The sequence below is a fragment of the Haliaeetus leucocephalus genome, unplaced genomic scaffold (assembly GCF_000737465.1).
Source record: "Haliaeetus leucocephalus isolate CR32 unplaced genomic scaffold, Haliaeetus_leucocephalus-4.0 Scaffold517, whole genome shotgun sequence".
Taxonomy (NCBI): Eukaryota; Metazoa; Chordata; class Aves; order Accipitriformes; family Accipitridae; genus Haliaeetus; species Haliaeetus leucocephalus.
In genome coordinates this window covers 991787-1011660 of record NW_010972953.1, presented here as the reverse complement: position 1 = coordinate 1011660, position 19874 = coordinate 991787, and the positions used below count along the sequence as shown (strand labels likewise).

At 47.8% G+C, this 19874-nt stretch overlaps 1 protein-coding gene across 1 annotated transcript in view; it reads right to left on the bottom strand.

Annotated features, from left to right (window-relative positions):
* GRIK3 (glutamate receptor, ionotropic, kainate 3) overlaps positions 1–8430 on the bottom strand; it is a 59550-nt gene extending 51120 nt beyond the window's left edge. Inside the window, exons 1-4 of the mRNA XM_010576302.1 lie at positions 8259–8430; positions 3494–3670; positions 1875–2132; positions 338–519 (exon numbers count right to left, since the gene is read on the bottom strand). Coding sequence (XP_010574604.1) covers positions 338–519; positions 1875–2132; positions 3494–3670; positions 8259–8430 — 789 coding nt within the window. The remainder of the gene's footprint in view (positions 1–337; positions 520–1874; positions 2133–3493; positions 3671–8258) is intronic.
* Positions 8431–19874: the final 11444 nt, after the last annotated feature.

Sequence of the window (19874 nt, the reverse complement as noted above, 5' to 3'; positions counted from 1 at the left end):
CTGGGGCTGCGCAGCCACAGGTGTGAGCGGGACAACAGCCCGGTCGCTGCATTCGACACAGCTGCTTGGCCCTTTCTGCTCCCGTAACGTTTGTTCGTTCTTACCGATGGTCATTTTTTGATACTTCCAGTTTTTCAGCGCAACTGCATTTTCTGTAGAAGCGCAATAGTATCCCTGAAGAACCTACATGCTGTAGCTTTTGGTGCAGCTGGGGACAGAGGGAAAGCTGCAGGTCTGCAGCCCTATCTGCAGGGCTCTCCCTGCGGTACGGCCACCCTGGATGCAGGAGTCCCTCGGTGGCCACTTCTGCTTTGCCCCCCATCGCCCCCCCACTCACCTGCTTGAGGATCTGAGCTGCCATCAGGTGGCTGCAGTCAAAGATGATGCGGAATTCCCTGCCCCGCTTCATCTCCTTCAGCAGCGGCCGGGCATCGTCGGTATCCAGCGGGAGCTGGCGGATTTTCAGCCGGATATTGTACCTTGATGGGGCCATGATGAGCTCTTGCAGCCGTATAAGGCCTTCAAGCATTGCACAAAGACAAACCCACAGTGTTACAGGGAAGCCTGCCTTTGCCCTGCAGGCTGGGTATCACAGCAAGTTATTTCTTCCTATATCACTTTATGGAATGCAGTCAAGACCTTCCTCCCTCCCTCAAATGGCCACTGCTAAAGCCAAGGTGTCATGTGTCAATCATTAAACCCCCAGATATCTCCAGAGCAGTTGTTCTAAGGCAGAATGGCCTTTCCTGGTGTTTCCCTGCTGCCCCTGCATCCAGCTATGGTAGAGCTGGGGTCCCTGCACTAGGTAGGAAGAGGAGAATAGCAGATTGGTCCTAACCTTTGACATCTCTGGGATCACAACATTTTTTCTTAAACAAATAAGCCCTTGAGAAAGGACAGAACGTGATAATCAGCTACATAACAAATTAAAATCTGCAGTATTTACCGTGCACAACAGCAAAAGAAAAAAATGAATACGCGCTTAGATTTATGAATCGTATCGTTCATAACAGTCACTTAATGACGGCTTGTAACTTTCTTACTACCCTTAGAATTCAGTTCTTATTTAGGCAGAAGGTACAAAGCCATGCTGAATGCAGCTGAGCAGGAATTATTGGTATCTAATGTTGCAAGAAAAAATTCAGCAGATGCCTATTGCAAGGAGGAAAAGAGAGGCATGTCCCTCTGCATAGTGGAAGAAATACATTAGAATACACAACGAAGGGAACATACTGTGACCCACATTTGCAAAACAGGAATGTCAAACTGTGTTCTCATCAGCCCTCCCCTAAAGAAACCATTTGGTTTAGTGGAATTAGGTTGGACAGGCTATCCAATGTGTCTTTTGTTTTTGGGGGGCTTTATCTATAGTGCTGTGCAGTGCTTTGCTTTGTTTAACCGTCAACAACTTGCTTTATGTGAAAAACTTTGTCAGCTATGTTTTAGAGAATTAGCCAGAAAAACAAAAAACTTCCCAGAACTGCTTTTGCTTTTAGCTGGGAAACTGCATCCTCAATGGCAGCCGCAGACCAAGGTCTTTGCTTGTGTAGATGGGCACCAGTGTGCCAAATACAGCCGTGCTGAGCCAGAGCACACCAGCGGACAATTAATCCTCCCTTGACCCTTTGTCAGCCAGGGTGGTGCTGAGGGTTACCCGATTTCTAAGCACTTTGTGAATTAAATGCTTCAGAAAGGATCCCAGGGCCTTCCACAGCGCTCGCCTGAACGCTGGGGAACTGGTGTGTCCCCATGCACTGATCACTGCATGGGGGGGGCATTTTGCTCCTAAAAGGGTTCATTAGAAAAGTTCCTAAATGAGACCCACAACAAAAAAATCTCCTGGATTCCTCCTTTAAAGCCCCTCCTTTACCTACCTGTACTGTCATCGTAAACCACAGTGGCTGACCTCCATTTCAAATACTGCACAAGGTCCAGAATGGCATGGCTAAGGGAAGCATAGTCAGGATACAGGTTGACATAGAAAGTGTCCTTGTTATCCAAAGGGTGATGCTTCCATCGAAGCTGTATGTGGGGGACTTCCAGGGCATTGCAAATAGACTGGACGGCATTGGTACAGGAGCCTTGGGAAGGTCCAAATATTGCTACGACCCCCAGAGCGAGCTGGTCACAGGCTGGAAAAGGAAGGGAAGGGAGGGATGCTGTCAGTAGGGTACGGGGCACCTCTGCATTGGGGTAGCTGTGGGGGCACAAACAGCTTCTTTCTGACCTGGACCATGGAGCAGTGGACAGACAGACAAGCTTCTGGGCACTAACAGCAGCAGAGCCATTAGGTAATTACAACAGTGACGAGAGACAGAGAGAGAGAGGAGGAATTATGGCAAATGGGGGTCTGGACCAGTGGTTAGAGGCACAGACGTGTTTCCAGAGGAGGGAATAACAGCTACAGCAGGTTAGAAATGGCTGAGCCTCCAGAGTTGTGAAAGGAATACCCAGAGATGATCAGAACCGCCCTGACAAATATGTTTTTCCATCAATTTTAATAGATTTTTTTTTTTCCTGCAAAATAATGCTTTTCATACCTTTGTTTAAGCTTTCACTGAGAAATTACAACAACAGCATTTGGGGCTGCATGTTTAGGGGGGAAAACAGGGAAAAGTTTTTCAGGGGAACAGGAACAGATTGTTTCTCAGCTGCCTCTGCAGGTCCTTCCAAACTGAACACTGATGCTTAGCACTGTCAGCAGGAGCTTTGTGACGGCTACATTTCATGAAAAGATTTTAGGAAAGCAACTGCTCCCAGCCCGAGAGGGGCATGAACGCAGACAGCAGCGAAGGCATGCGGGTCCCCCCCAGACCCGCACATGTCCCTGGAGCGGGTCCTGCACATTCTGGTCCTGTCCCAACGCTTGGTGCAGCCAACCCGCGTGCTCCCAGGAGCCTGGCACAGAGGAAACCTCCACGACAAAACTGTCTTAAAAAGGGACAGCCGGGGTCAGTGAACTCGACTGTGAGCAGATATCCCCTCTCTCCAGGGATGCCCCTCTTATAACTGTGGGCTCAGGCAGCAGGTTTCATTTCTCCCAAAACCAGAAGCAAACTCAGTAAGCTCTCAGGTCATCAGCCCCACAGCCTTTGCTGCATAGTCCCATTTCTTCCCTCCCTTTCAGTAATTCAAGTGGGCTGCTGTTATCCGATAATGAAAAATTACTGTTAGGAGGAGAACAGAATACCTATGCTACGGATGTTAAAACTGCCAGGGATACAGTAAAATAAACAAAGGCATGGCCTACAGACCTTCGCTCAGGATTAGAAGCAAACACTGAAAGGAGTTTTGTGAGGTCTGCAGAGGGAAAAAAGAACAGTTGTTCCCCTTATATTAAAATGCCTCTGGAAGGTCAGCTCCTGGAGGACTTCTCATCTATATCACTGACTAGAGCAGGACAAAATGAGCTGCTGGGTCTCAAGTGAAACTGTGCTCTTTTTTTGCTGAATAAATGGCCACAAAGTTGCTAAGAAGTGTGCTCTGCTCTTACCTTTCTTAGTTGCTTCAAAGCTGTCGTGGAAGTGTATCCTCTGAATGTCGTAGGTTAGTGTTGTGTTAGGCAACAAAGTTCTGTTTCTATTAATAATATTGGCAGAAAATCTGAAGGCTTGCTCCTCAGCACTCATAACCTGGGTATTGGGGCCATCTGCATACTCAAAGATTCCTCCTGCAAGACAAGAGAAAACCAGCATTAAGCCACATAAAGTTTGATTCAAAATCTTACATAGCAAGGATGAGAAAACTCTTGGACAGAGCTGTGCCATTTGCAGGCTGAACAAGCCTTGCTCCCAGGACATTTCCTGGACTGAAATAAAGACATGAAAAACGTGGGGTTTTGTTATATGCTGGTCCATGACAGTGTTCAGAATGCCAGCTTTGCAGGGCAATAGGGGACAAATTTAAAGTCTTGGAATATTTTTATGAGACAGATGAGTGTCTTCCCATAAAACTTCAGGACCAGACCTTGGGAAGTGCAGACAGGCCTATTGCTCGGCTGCAGAGATGCTCCAGGTTTGTGCTCTGAGGAGTTACTGCGGTACGAACCTGGCACTGCCCTCCCGTGCCACGCTGGACCCCTCCCCGCCTTGCCCACCCAGCTCCAAGTCCTCACGCAGGAGGCAGGCAGTGCAGCTCTGCTGCTTTCTATTTTTGGTGCCTTTTTTAGTGCCCTTCTCATCTTTTATTGTTCCTCATGTTTAGCTATCCAAGTTCTCAATTCAGACCAGCAGAGACTTCTGAATTTGCCTACCCTACAGCTTATCTGCTCAATAATGCACATCTTGAATGCATGCTTTCCGGTGTTCAAAAGTTGTTAATGCCATTACACATCCCCAAGGGCAACAAGCTCATGTCACAGTATCGCTGGGTTTCTTGGCTCTGTATCTGTGAGTCTTGTCCTCAGTTCCCCACTGACAGCCACTCTAATTGAAGTGACTCAGTGCAGGCGTAAATTATGTAATTGCATGTCCTTGTCTCAGAGATGTAGGCGCCGTCCTGTGCCCCTTGCAGAACCATGGAAAGACACATAAACCTTGCTCTATCTTATTAAAAAGTAAACCAAAATAATTAATGGATGAGCAAGATAAGCAAGTGCAATTGGTAACAGATGGTCTCTGGGTTCATTAGCAGAAGGAAAATCTTCCTCTTCAATTTAAGGTAGTCCTGAAATGTTTTGTTATAGACAACAGATGTCTACTCAGCCCTCCTAGCTTTCAAGCAACTGCGTGAATCTTCCTCCAGGAGCCAGAACACATTATCTACAGTTTTTGTGGCAATTTGGTGTTAGTCAAGATTGCCAGTTTTGCAAGAGCCAAGCTGACATTTCTGTTGACAGCCACACTCTGTGCGTCCTCCCAGGAACCTGACCAAAGCCATGGGCTGAGCGAACCACAGTACAAATGCTTGGAGATTTTCACAGCAAGGGTGCAAAGGGAGCTGCAGAAGGCCTCTGACTTTTCTGCTCCCCAGAATCATGACAAGTCACTTCCATCCTCTTCCCCTGCAGCCTTTGTGCATCTGTGTCCCCAGTTGTAAAGTGAATGTGGTAATTAATTTACATTCATAAACATCCAAAAACATTTGACCTGTTCATTGCATGTCTCTTAGAAAAAAATAGTACTGATTTCAGTACTAACTTTGGTAATAGGGGGAAGAATAAAGAAAAAGAGGCTGAATGCTCATTCTGGAGACCCGTTTCAGTCCCATGCGATCTTCAGCAAGTCACTTTTGACCAGGTTTTTCAATCTAGAATGCCTAGCAGTGTAGGCAGGAGCCTAGCAAAATTACCCAATTGCCTCATTCTCACTGGATCATGCCAAAACATTTAGTTATTGACCAGTGCATGGAAAATTATTCCTTCATATCAAAGTTTGCACATGCTGGTAGCTCAATCTAAGATTCTTAGGGCTGAGAAACTTCATATACAATATTACAGCAGAAACAATAAACAAAACTAAAGTGAGCATGAGATTCATCCCTGTCTTTCTGTTCAAAGCTTTACTGTCCAGAACATTTTAGCAAGGGTTTTTTTGTTTTCTAGCATCATCCTGAAGTGATAACAGGGTTCATGTTACATTGATTATCAACTAGCTGACATTAAGCTTTCTCCTAGCTCAGAGCTTTCAGGGTTGCTTTGGAGCATGTCTTATTATGATAGAATATAGAAGGGCTGGGTATGTGGATTATTGGTGTCTGGTCCCAAATAAATTCATGTTCCAGACATCCAACTGGATATAACAGGCTTTTTGACAGAAAAGAATTTTCTGTGCAGCCACCCAATACCTTGAATTTAGTGCCTGGCAATGAGAAAGCAGACAGGCAGAAGTAATGTATTTCTGGTTATACTGCTGGGTGCTGAATATATTGGGACAATGCGAAATCTACTGCAGTTGCTAAGGTGTTGAAGAGCAGCCACCACATGCAACAGCCTGCTCTTTTCTCAGAAACCTGGGGGACGGCGAGTGCCTGACGGCAGCTCTGCACTGCAGCTGGGTGTGCTGAGCACAGCCCTGTCCCTTCGGTAGCGGCTCCCTGCTCCTGGAGATCGAGTGCTGCCGTCCCTCTTGGCTTGTGCGCCTCTCCTTCAGAGATGTTCATTCTGATCATTATTTAAAGAGCCTAATAACCGGCTTGAAACAGCTGATTAATACATAATCTTCATCATGATTACATAGCATAACTGGCATTAATTTGAAAAGCCAGCTAATTATGAAAATAATTGTTGCAGCTTTTCCATTTGAGCAAAATGGAGAGTATCAGCTTGTGCTATTGAAAGAATGAGGGATGTGACATCAGCTGGCTGATCGCCAGGCTGGGGGGACCCCATGCATCCCCTGCAACCCTCAACAGGAAAGATGAAGCAATGCAAAGCTGAGCAATCTGCTGCAAAGTGTTCAAACAAACAAACTTGGTCAGTTCTCCCTGTGCTCCCTAGAGAGAGTGATTGCATGTGGGTCTTGCAACAGTAACCTCACTGTGACTTTACTCTTATCAAAGTATAGAAAGTCAATGGGCTATAAAAAGTCAACAACAAAACAGTTTCCACTTTTATATACTAGCTATAAACAAGTTTCATCTGAGATAGTAAAACTACAGGTCCTTTAGTGTTGCTGTCTCTCTCTAAACCATTTCTGCCTCCTCCCTATTTTTGAAGTTATTTCAAATGTCTTGGAGATTAATGGATGCTGCTCACTTGAGCTGGTGCTAACGACCTTCTCCCAGTACTGCCTCTGTCTGTTAAGGTCCCAGCTTCCCCTTCCTTCCTTCTTTACCTCCCATGGTGTTGCAGACAGATAAAAGATGGCCATGCTGAGGTCTGCCATGCTTTGTAATGTCCTCCTGATGTTCATAAGTGCATTTGCTGCTTAATTTATCCAGGAAGGTACCGTGCCGTTTCCTTGACCAGTCAATACAGCCCATAGACTCCCTACTGCAACGCCATGTGTTGTTCAACACACACCGAGGTTTACCAACTTCAGGTTGAGTTTGTTTGCATATATGTTTTTCCCTGAAAACCTTCTTTTTATGCCATGTTTGTATGCCCCTTTAGTGCAATGGGGTCCAGGTCTGGGAGTCAGCCTTGTAGGATATGCCTCAGCACAAACTGTTGATACCTTCTCAGCCAGGACAGGATCAAATGCTATCAACTGTTATCATTTACTTTTACGTTGTTTTTGATGGAGTCATCCGTTATTACATTTGACTTCTTGGATTTTAAATATCAGTCACTAGGCAGGTTAAATAATCATTCAGTTGTCTTCTGCCTTTAAAGCAGGCTAATTGCTCCCCGGAGAATGTCAATCAGCATATGGGAAAACACGCTAATTAGAATCAACTTCATGTCTTGTTATTTTATGTTATTTTATTTGATGACCACTGATGTGCTGCTGAGGTGGGGAGTTTTAAATATTCAAAATGAGAATCCAAAGCAAACACATGAAACTGTCCTTTAGATCTAGACCAGAGCTAGGGCCGGCCCACGGGAAGGAGGCTGGCACTGCATGTGAGGGGAGGTTTAGCTGCAAAACACAGAGAATGTCACTGTGAGTAGTGGAAAATCAGCCTCTCTGTTCAGGGTAAAATCTGGATCCCAGAAAACACCCAAAATCCCACTAATGCTGATCAGAACGGGCCCAAGTCTGTCTGCATTGAGCAAAGATGCGCTGCATTCCTCCCATCCCCAGGTGATGACGCTGGAAGACTTTTGGAATGGCCCCAGGAGGGAGCCAGAAAGAAGCCTGGTCAATGGGATGGGAATCCTTTTCCAGTGCTGTAGCTTATCCTGAGCTGCAGCTGTGCAGGCTGAATGCAATTGGAGTTATTTTTAGCCTTGTCAAAAGCTAAGTCAAGAAAGTCAAAGTATTTTAGGTTTTCACTTTCTCCCCTCTTCCCCTTTTTAACAAAATAAACAGCTTCATTCTTGGAAAGAAAATTCCAACAGCCCTCAGCGTGTGGTGTGATCTCTTATCTTTTACTCCTTATAAAATCACTGAGTTACTTAGCTTTGAAGAACAACTATTTCTGATAACACTTTCCTCTCCCCCGCTGACAGTGTTGTTAACACATTTAGACAGCTTTCTGACAGTCTTTTTCCATGTGACATCCTGGAAGAAATACTTGTTTTGAAATAGCTCTTACTGAGGATGGAGCCAGCCTGAGCTTCTCCAGGGACGCGAGAGCTCCTGCCTCTGTCTCACAGACCTCTCGTGCCCAGGGATCTGTATTTTATGGATTTATAATCTGAGGTCACAAAACACCTTTCTTGTTGAACAGCAGGGCTGGCTGTGGCACGGCAATTTGTCCTCTTCTGATGGGCTCTGTTTTGGGGACAATATTAGCAAACAGGCCGATCAGGAGCTGTACACATGATGTTCCTCCAGGATGCTTCTGCTCATCTGACCAGTCCAGTGGAGAGAACTTCACTGTCATGGTCCGGGTCCCTCCAGGGCCGGTGTTTATACCAACAAAGAGAAATGAGACGACACTGGTGGGAAGTAAAAGAAAGTTCTCAGGCGCACGAGGCTGTGCACTGGGGATGGAGCTAAAACTCCCAGAGACTGCCCGTCAGCGTGGGACTGTTACAGTCTCAGATGCAATAATACTGAATGCAGTGAAAGCAGCAAAATCCAGAAGGCAATAAATATCAGCAAAGAAAAAAAAAAGGAAGAGCAATGACAGATTTGTTCACAAGAAATCTCTCCTTGCACTTTCCCCCAAGGAGCTGCTACTATAAAATGCTCCCACGTAAATGCAGCTGAAGCTGGAGTTGGTCCCTCGTACAGCCAGGCATGAGTGGAGCCCCTGTATCTGATGTCAATGCCAGCTGGTGTTCTCCAAACAGAAACAAAATCATCCTGTAAATGGATGAGTGAGGAAGGCAGTGCTGAGCAAAGTTGGGGGCTCCCACCCTTCAGCACCTCTTCAGCCGAGAGCCCTTTTTACTGCCTGGGAAGCCCTTGCGCCCCGGAGACATGCACTGGAGCCCTCTGCCCTGGTCCTGCACATCGGACCGTACGTGTCAGCCGGCAGGAGCCCGGGATGTCCTCCCCGTGGCAGGACCGTGGACGGGACGGGCTCAACGCAAAGGCAGCAAACGGAACTTGCAAACTTATGGAAACAAACCTTCTGGGAAGGAGCTGAAAATAATCTCTTAGGTCTGTCAATGGGTTTCTGATTTTGACAGAACAACGGCACAGCAGGATCTGAGCTCCTGTCCCCTTAAACTGCTGCTGATCATGCATCAGGCCTGTCACTTCAGTGTGGCACTGCTTAATGTGATGCAGCACAGCCACATATCCAAAGCAATTTCAGGCTTCATAAACATGCATCACGCAAGAAAGACCCAGCGCAGGAATCTGCTGCTGCTGCTGCTGCTCACAGGCGCAAGCTGTCCCCTGCCCACGGAGGTTGCTCTCTCTCTGGATGCTAATTGCTTAAAACCCAGGAGGAGGATCTGACTCCGAACGCAGGAGGAGGATTAACCTCAGAGCCGGTGTGTCTGGATTGCTTACACTCACACGCTGCCTGTATTCATTATGCATCTCTTTTATACGAATTAAAAAGGAATCGGGTCTGTCCCCGAGCAGACAAACATTACTCCCCTGGCAGTTTCTCTGGCTCTCAGGTCCAGCGTATTTCCAGCTGTATTTTCTGAGGGCCCCAGGTTCCCTCTGCCCCCATGGACTGATGAAGCCCATGATGTACCTGCTGAGCTGGAAGCTTCCCCCGTGCCCATGATACCCAGCAGCGAGATGGAGCCCAGCGGGGGCTCAGCCCAGCCTCCCCGTGGTCCGTCTGCCCGCTCGAAGAGCCTGGCTGGGGGCAGTCGTGAGTCCCCCAGCTACTATTGCCAAATTTGCTCCCTAACACCCTTCCGAAGAGGCAAGGTGTGGTGCAGGGCATACAGCTCTCGCTCTGGTTTGAACCCCCTGTGAGCTCAGAGGAGAGACAGACACAGTGGAACCGCTGGTCCCTGAGGTGGCCGGGAGCTCCCCGTCCCCCCAACACCGTCGAAAGCGAACACGAAAATTCAGATTTCTGACCCTAACGACAGCGCCAAGGCACCGGCAGCCTCCGCCGGCACTGCCGCATGGCCGCTGCCGTGGGACTTCAGCGTGGGGCTGAAGTGGAGACGGGGACAGTCCGGCTCCCGGCTCCCTGCCCGCAGCCCGGCTCCCCAGCGCTGCTCGCCTCTCCGGGGGTGTCCCGGGGACCCCACAGCAGCTGGGGACCGAGCAACATTCCCAGGACCTCAAATTCCACCACATTTTGCAGCATAATGAAAGGCCAGGTACTTGCTGAGTAATGCCAAGAAAATTAATTCAGCCAGAAAATCAGATATGCAAAATGTGTGTGTCCCATCAGGAGGGATTTTCCCGCCTGCCAGGACAGAAAGCCCGTCACAGCGGGTCGGTCCATTCCCAGGAGACGGCGTCTCCCTCTTTTCTCATTTTGATATTGAATATGCAAAATCCTATTTCATTTGCACTGTATTAGGTAGTTCATGTCACAGGGGGTGACATTCTTCTCCTATGTATAAACTGTTTAACAGATGAGCAGTCAAGTGGCAAGGAAATACATTATTAATGCTTCTGGTTAAATTAACTGATTAAACCCACTGTAGCTAAAATGTACGTATCAGCACTTTACTTGCACTAAATGAGAAATTAATGGAATATGGCGGCGTGTTTTTTTAAGGAAAAGTAGACAGGGATGCTCTGGAAAGGCACGTCCCCTGCAGTAGAAGTTACTGTTCGGTCCACGGGCCGCGCAGGTCTGGTCTGTGGAGCGCGGGCATTTGCACCCTTGTCAGCGCGCGCGGGCGCAGGCACCGCTCGTCCCCGCACGCCTGAGTGGGCTGCAGCTCCTACAAACAAACTTCTCCTTTGCAACTCCTACTTGCTTGGCCTAATTGGCAATGTTTCCTCTGCCATTTCTTTGAACAAGCTGTTCTGGTGCTGCATGTTTTACATCTGAGAAAGAGCATTTACCACAGCAGCAGTGCGTAACCCCGACCAAGGGAGCGGATCAAAGCACTAATCTGAGATCAAAGGCCTTCAGCGGTGCTACAGCAGAAATAAATTAAGCTAGCAACAGATTTCCTAATGATATTTAAATTTTTAATTTGCATAATACATGATTAAAATGAAATGGGCATTTTTATTTTTTAAGCAGGCTCAATTAATTAAAAAAATAAAAAAGCAGCGTCATAATCTCCTAGGAATAGATTCCCATCAAGATAAGAGCAATGAAAATGCCAAGAAACTTTGAATTCACTCAATATAGAGCTCACAGAACAATGCAGAACTCCACAAGTGACCGGTGAGTTGCAGCCCAAGAAACCCCCGAGGGGCAGAGCTGCCAGAATGAGCCCGGTGACACCCAGTCCCACCAGTTTCCCTCAGCAGTGGCTAAGGGAAAGCCTCCCACAGGCTCTACAGTTTTACTTTAGGCGGGCGTATTTCTCTGAAAAAGGTAGATCTTGCAAGCTTTGGGCTTACTCGCATTCGAATTGTTCTCGCTATCAGATACCTCACCAAATACTTGGGCTCACTTTGATTAATTAGCAATTCAGATTTTTTTGTGCGTGGGCGGCCACAAGTACAGAATTAAACCGCAGCATTCATTCGTGCCTCTGCTTTATGACACCCTGCTGCTGGGGAGGAACATCTGGGCTGGACCGTGCCCCCCAGCGCCGGCCAAGCCCGATGCCCAGACGTGCCCCGCAGCAGAGGCGCGCTGCAGGGGGTGAGCCCGCGCCGGCTCTCGGCCACGAGCAGCTCCCTCCCCAAAACCTTACTGAGGCGGTGTAAACGCGGCAAACGCATCCTGGAAATCACCGATGACCGAATAAATCAGGCATGCTCTGATGTCGTTTTTATGGTTGTGCTTTGGGCTATAAGCACGTTTTAAACTGTAATATATGGGAGAAAAAAATGTTTGAAAGCTTAAAATTATTAAGGATCTATAATACGGGGTTTAGGCAACACAGCTGTAAGTATATTTTTCTATTGTGTTTTATTGGCCTGCAGCGTAATCTAGTGTTAGATATGATGTCCATCTGGCGCACAGCTCGAGCGAAATACGAAGCGGAGAAGCAAGGCCACAACTGAAATAAATCCAGGCTCATGCCTGTGATTGACCGGGCTTGTAACAAAACCTGCAGGATGATAAAATACTTCAGATTTGTCTTTATTATGTGCTGCGGAGCTCAGCGCTGGCACCGTGTCTCCCTGCACACGCTCTCCAGTTTCGGACCCCCCTGCCACCGCCGCGCTCTGCCCTCGCAGGCGATGAATTACGGGTGCTACGGCAGAGCCTCCGCCCGAGCGGGCAAAATGCTTTTCTTACTTATCCCAGTGCAGACTGGGTCCGACTGGTTAATTCGTGAAAATTCTCTGTAAACTGAATACAGGGCGTTGAAAACCGAGAACACGTTTTTGAGGAAAAAAACTGCCTTCTCAGTTAAACTGGAATTTGCAAATCTCTGGGCTCTGCATTAAGGGAGCCCCGGCTTTGGGGCTGCTGGGACCTGCGCAAACCCCCTGAAACCAGGGTGGTCTCTGCAGCGGGCGCTGCCTTCGGGCCGCCTGCAGGCTCCTCAGCTGGTGCCCAGCCAGGAGAGCACGGCCAGTCTGGAACATCACGGGTAAGAGCGACGGTAAGAATTCATTCCTAAGAATGACACTTGTATGGAGGAATGGGCCTTGCAGAGGAGGAGCAGGAACACTGACCGGGCTTACGCTCTTCCCAACGAGTGCTCAACCTCGAGACTACGCAGTTTGGCCGGCTGTGGGTTTTGAAGTTCTCTGTCCATTTTCTTTCCCTACCAGTTACTAGCTCCTGTTTTACCTGGAAATAGAAATATACCTGGTATAAATATGAAATAGAAGGTGTCCTGAAATGAAATCAAGTCTCGCATAAAAATTCAACCCAATTAAAATTACAATTATTGCATGTTAATTGATTTCTTCTTAAATATTCATTGCTAAGCCCCAGCTAATAAATGTTAATACCCACCTGGCATGTAGCATATAATATTAGACTTAAATCTAAATTAAATCCTATACTTCATTTACAATGTAACCAAATACCGGCAGTCAACTGATTGTTTCTCATTCTTCTGTTGATGCTTCCAAAAATCAGGGCTTTAAGTAAGATGATGCATTGAATAGCAAATGCAGTTCTGCAAATATTATGACATATTGTTTGTCATCTGCCCTAAATATTTAACAGTTCAGTTTTACAAGATTTTTATGCCACATGCTGAGAACTTGCTCCTGATAGATGCTGAATTTGATTGATGAAATGGATTCCATTCAGGACCTGACAATCCCAAACCCTTGTCAGGGTCTTTGCTGTTAGCATCTTCTGTTTTTTTTCCCCTCTTTTTAAAAGAAAGCAGAGAGAGGGAAAAAAACCCCACCCCACAGAGTTCTCTGGAAAAATTGTTTCTGCTTAATCCCATGTACTCTCTACAGAAAAACCTTTACGCAGGAAAAGATCAAAGGTCTGTAATAGACTGCAACAGGTTTCCAAGAGGTGCCTGGTGCAGAAGGGAGTTCAAGGCTCGAGTGATTAACTGCCCTGTGTTGCTGGTGCTCAGGGGCAGCCAGAGATGGAATTGGGAGAGCTAGACACCTATTTTAGCCTTTTTATCTTCCTATTTCAATGTCGTTAGACAGAGAGAACCCCAGACTTTGCCAGGATATGGTGCTTGTTGTGCGTGCTGGAAGCGGGAGGTGGTGGGGAGCACGGGGGGCTGCTCTGAGGCAGGGGGCCTGGGGGGCAGCACCCATGCTGCTCCGTGCTGTGCTCGGGAAAAGAACTTCTGAGCCCATTTTTGGTGAGATGAGGTTTTCCCTCTCTGTTTCTAGGTGGTGGGGAGGGAGGAATGAGGAGCGTTTCTGGCAGCACGGGCAGACCCCGCTGACGGCGCAGCGGCAGGGAGCCCCCAGCCCCGGAGCATCCCGGGGGAGGGCGGCCGCTGCGTCTGCATGGTCCGCTATTTTGTGAGGAAACAAAGCTCAGGATTTTTAGAAATTCCTTCACAGTCTACCTTGACTAACATCTTCCACAGTGGGAAAGATCTGCCTAGGGTAGGCATTTTGTAAATGTGCGATGGTCAAAATTTTTTATGAATGGTTATTTTTCCTTCCTTTTTTTTTTTAATTTTTAATTTGTTAATTGTCAATTCTGAATACCCAGGGTAATTACAGCTGAAAGATTTGCTGACTTAAAAGCAGCACTCTATTCCAGGGAATGAAAGAAAAAAAGGGAATGACAAAAGGATCTGCTCTGAAAAATGCTCTCATTATTTTCCTGTCATCTGTACTCTCAATTTACAAACAGCTACACACAGAGCCGGGGATGCAAAGGGATGCACTGGAACTGCCCGCCAGCACGACCGCAAAGGAATTTTACATTCCCCTAAACGATCAAAACCAGCTATTAAAAATCTTTTCCATCTCATAAAAGAGAACGACGCCCATGAAAGAGCAGCTTGCGCGGAGCTGCGATCGGTGCCTCTGGCCGAGCGCGCCGCTGGCGCTGGGGCTGGGCGAGCGTGGCTGGAGCGCAGGGATGCGGCGATGGGCACCCCGCCTGCGCCCAGCCGCGCTGCCAGGCTGCCCAGGGTGGTTTTATGTTGTTTCTGGCCCCCCTACCCAGGGTCTGGCCCATGGTGCAAGTGGAGCAGGCTGTTCACGCCGGAGCAGGGGCCCGATCCCGTCCATGCTGGGCTCTGCTTCTGCGGGAAAAGGGGTTTGGATCGTGCTGTGAGATGGGACCAGACCCAAGCGCCGTCCTGGGGCTCAAGCTGCTCCACGCCGAGCTCGGGGACGGGCAGGGCACCCCGCGGGGCCGTTCTTCTGTCTCTGCTCCTGCGGAGGTGACAAGTGCAGCAAGTGCCATTTTACACCATCTCACTACCCAGAGCTGGGAGCCGCTGCTCTGCAGAGTGATCCAACTGTCACACTGACAGAGCTGAATGCATTTCAGTATGAATTGAACCAAATATGTGCTAATGAAGCTGAATATTCATTATTATGACTAAACAAACTAAGTGAATCACAAATTAAGTGGGTAAATTATTAGTTTGGTAGCTCAGAAAAGGGGAAATTTGAAGACCATTCCAATTATAGAGGAGGTGGAATAGGAAAACTTCATGAATAGATTCAAATCTAATTAAAAATGCGTGTTAGTCATTGTATAGTGCTTCACACCTTTGTCATCAATAACAATGGATGTAACCATACCACTTGTCTGCTCAGCAGTGACCTAACCACTTAATTGTTCACACCAAACCCCATAGCTTTGATGTCTTATGATAATTCTAAGATTTATCATAGTGATCACTGTTTATTTAATGCTAAGGACACTGTTTCCTCAGCTACAGCATTATGAATTACCAAGGATTATGTGTTGAGTAGCCCCTATTGATTCATGCAGAGCTAATTAATGAGATACATCACCCAATCATAAACATGAGCAATAACACATGCCTTGTTAGCACAAATGAGCAAACTGCTACAGGGAGCATGGAGGGTGGGGTCAGGTCTCTGGAAGGGTTAATGGGGTAATATCTACTGGTTGAAGTAAAACTTCTTTTATAAACTCTGAAGTAGACAGTGAAAAGCAGCACCTGCCTGCAGGTTATGCACTGTTGCTGGGCTATTGCTGCCTTCTAACTGCCCTGGCCTTGGGGTGGGTATTTCTGCCTCTCTGGGGCAGCTGGAGCCTCTTTCAGAGTGATAGAAGAAGCTGAGAGAGTGATCAGAGCAGACCTGTAGGTCTAAGGTATGTTTGTTGAACTTTATTTAGATAAAAAAGTCTTTTTTGTTATCTGGAGCCTCTCCTGTAGGTGATACAGGAATTGGCACGTTCTGCCAGCTCTGGAGCATGGCATAGCTGAAGAGGTCTCTGTAGGAATCGGGTTTTGGCTAGGCAGTTGGTAAAGACTGGGAAGGTAGCTCAAGTCTGGGAGCTTTCTTCCCTGCCAGGACTGGAGCCTTGCTGCGGTCAGAGCACAGCGGGGACTGTGCAGACCACAATCTCTGTCCCTCTGTGTCACTGTCTTAGTTCTAGGTCTGTTGGGATAGTACTGTGAAAGATAAACTGACTGGCTTCCCATGGGATGTTAAATAACCCCTTACTTTCTTACCTCTTCTTCCCCCCCCCCCCCGAATTGTTGTTTTTTGGTGTTTTTTCCTGGTATTTCTTTCATTTTAGATGAGTCGGTATCTCCTGTGTAATGGTTGTATGGTATAAAGTAAACTGGGAGCCATAAACTGAGAGTAGCACGAATTCAATGGAAAACATGATTTGACAGAAGCAAGCTTGGGAGGAAGGGATACTTGTGAGTGGGAGATGCAAAAGGAGCTTAAAATGCAGCTGAGTTGAATTTGACTTTAATTAAAAAGCATATTCAAGGAAGAGATTTCTGACAGGAAAGCTGAGAGGAGTGAAGGCTTCCTATTTCCCACCCTATTTATAAATCAGTGAACATGAGCTGGCATTCCTCCTCTCCACAGTGGGTCTACAGTAAGCAGATTGTCTGTGGGGAAACCACATGAAGCTGGGCAAAACAGTCCTCCCCCTCTTCTTCCTGAGTGTGGGACGAGCAGCCCCATGGTGGCTACTACTGCCATGCCTGGGCCATGGAGCTGAATCAGGGACAGTGACCCTGACTTACAGATGACTGGTGCAGAACTCAAGTAATAGCTTCAGTTTCAAAGAGCTAAGTGAGAAAAAAACAAGATTAATAAGTAGAACAGTCCATCTGAAAGCAAATTTGGAGAGGATGCTGCAGAGATACAGCCTACTGTAGTGCTGAGCATCTGGTTTACGCATTGCTTTCTTCCTGATGCGTGTAATATATTTAAAGGCTATTTGGAAAAGATGTTTCTAGCATCTTCTAGCCCAGCAGTAAGTGGGACTCTGCTGGGTAGAAGCACATGAATCTGATGAACTGAAGCGTCGGGTCACTGCCACGCACCCTGTGCAAAGTCCTCAGTTAAGCTACCGCAAATGCATCGGTCCCAGTAACGTCCCGAGGGTGGCTGGGGGAACTTACAGGGTGCTGATCCAGCTCTAGGAATCATACGTCGCTTGCAAATGTACCCTTTGCCCTGCGCTGCCTGGTGCAGTTTTGTGTGTGCAGCTGCTGCATACGGCTGCGCTGAGCGCGAGGGGACCTGTGCCGCAGCAGGAGCTGCAGGGCCGGTGGTGACTCACGAGCGTGCCGACACTGCAGAGCTGTGTAAGCACCGGTGCCACCTTACAAGCAAAGCTGATGCCCAGCAAGATGGCTGAACTGGGGGGTGCGGGGTTTTGGCATTGCATGCGTCCTGCTCTGTGCTGTGCTCTTTTAAACCTGGTATCACAACTCTGCTGCTCTGCCAGGGTGAGTGTGCACAGTCCGTGTGCTTCGTGGGATTCCCTTAATTAAAATCAACTAGTAATGTATTGGGGCTATAATAATGAACATACATGAGTTAGCATTGGAAATCAATAGCATTATTTCTAGTCATGCTGTGGACCTTGCTGCTGAAATACAGAAAAGATCAGAAATTAAAACATAAAGTGAGGGATAAGGCTCCTTCATGCTGTTGCACTCTTTCCTTTCTTTCCCATTCCTGTGCAAGTGTGGGGTGGGGGGGAGTGCAGTCCTTGCCCCCCCTTCCTTGGTGCCCCAGCAGAGCTTTCCTCTTTGGAGCAGGAGAGGGGCAGCTACTAGGATGTTCCCAGCCATTGAGATGCACTTGCCTTCTCCTGAGTGGGGAGCATTGTAGATCTCCAGGCATTGCTCAGGTCCCTCTCAGAGAACTTCTTGCAAGAAATGCAATATGAATTGTTTTACTTCTTAAATAAATACTTTAAGGCCTGACCTAAGTCACATCTCACCAGAAAATGAGTTGGAATAACCCTACTGCTTAGTGTTTCACTCAGCTTTGTAGTATAAAGAGAATACTATAGCTTTATAGTGTAAAGAGAAAAATAAGATACCCACTAGAAGGCAAGGGGAAAAACATACATGATTTTTAAAACTTGCAGACGGTAGGATTAAGGCACAGAAAGCTAATTCTTTGCTCAAGATCAGCAGTGAGTTTGGCACAGAGTCCTGGGTACCCAACCTGCAATGTGAACGCTCTCCCTCCCACCTTGCCGGCCGGTTTTGGGAACTTGCTGGCTGGAGCTCCGGGCCACGCAGCACCTGCCTGTCCCCTCCTAGACCAGAGCCCTTTCAGTGCCCGCAACGCGGTGTGAGAGACGTGCTCTAATCGCAGGGAGCAAACCAGCACCATTTAACAGCATGTGGCAGCTGCTTTAAGCTTTACCCCACAGGCCCACCCAGCTCCCCGTGGAGGACAGGACCGAGCTCAGCCAGCTGAGGACTATGGTGAGGTGGGACAACTGTCTGTAAGTGTTTGGAAGGCATCAGCTCTCATCTGCGCAGGTCCCAGGAGGGTAAGCGGAGGTAGTGAATATCAGATGGAAATTTTAGGTTGGGCTTCCAAAAGAGCTTCCTTGCTGCAAAGCCAACAGACTGAAGGCACAGCCTCTTAGGATGGAAATATTCCTGATGCTGCAGATAACCTCCTACTGCTGTCCCCCCACTTCTGCTTTCTCCTGGCCTATGTCCTCAGGAGCGGCCTGCCAGAGACCTCGCAGGCTAAATCAGGCTCCTTGGAACTGCTACAGCCAGGAAAAACTGTTTTCAGTTGACAGACAACCCCAAATAGCAGTGGGTGTGCTGCAATACTTGCGACACGATCAGGAGCAATGCTTTAATTTAGAGACTCGCTTTGGCAGAGCTGCATGGGGAGGGCGATGGAATAAGAAACCCGCAGGGCAGCAGAGTCCTGCTTCTTCCCTGCAGACCAGGCAGTGTCCTGGGCTTCTGAAGAAATTGCTTCAGATGCACCAGGTGCTTCACAACTATTAAATAAACCAGCTTTCCCAGTTGCCTTTCTAAACCGACCGTGAGAGAGGATTAACCCAAGAGCCAGGCTGGCCACACTGACAACTCAGTCGTGAACTAGGGGGATGGTTGTGAGCTCTAAGAATTTGCCACCTCCTCCTCAGCATCCTGTCCTCCTGCAGACATCCAGCTCAGATCTTCCCTCTTTCTCCCCCATGTTTTCGAGCCACCTATGACCAGTGTCCTGTTCCAGTTTGATGGTCTGTGCCTGCAGGAGGGGCATCTCCTGCCAGCGCCGGCTGTGCAGCATCTCCCCAACGCCTGCGCTGACACGCTGCCTGCTCCCCTTGTTCTTCTTCTCCTCTATCACCCCCAGCTGAAAACTCCCTGGTAATTATGGAGGCTGCAGACAGATCCTGCCAGATGGATGGCACGGGCAGACCAGACCAGCAGCTTGTCCTGCTGACCTCCGTCCTCGGCTTTTCTTCAGTGCCAGGCAGCTGGCTGCTTCCCCTCTCCCAACACCTCGCTCTCCTTCCTATCCCTGCAGCTTTTTAGCCCTTTGCAGGGGGGATGGGGACCAAGAGGGCTGTTTGGGGAGGGGTGCCTAATTTAAAAAATAATCTGTCACTTCACAGTGAAAGAAACCCTCACTTTTACATTTTAAAGGGAAAGAAACTCTGCTGTTAAATGCTCTCCTGGTATGTTGCAGAGCAAATGGAATAAAGTGTCTGGAAGACATTCTGTAATGACTTGTGATGCTTTGCCACCCAGGAAAGCACTTGAAAAATCACTGGGAGGAAAAAAATCTTAGTTTACTCTGCAGGAACCCTGGGTTTTATGCCGCTTTTGAGTTAGCGTGAGGAGCTTTAGGACACTGAAAGCTCGACTTGGCTGAAGAAAGGACAAACATTCCCAGGGTGGAAATTTGCTCCACTTGGCCATATTAAGT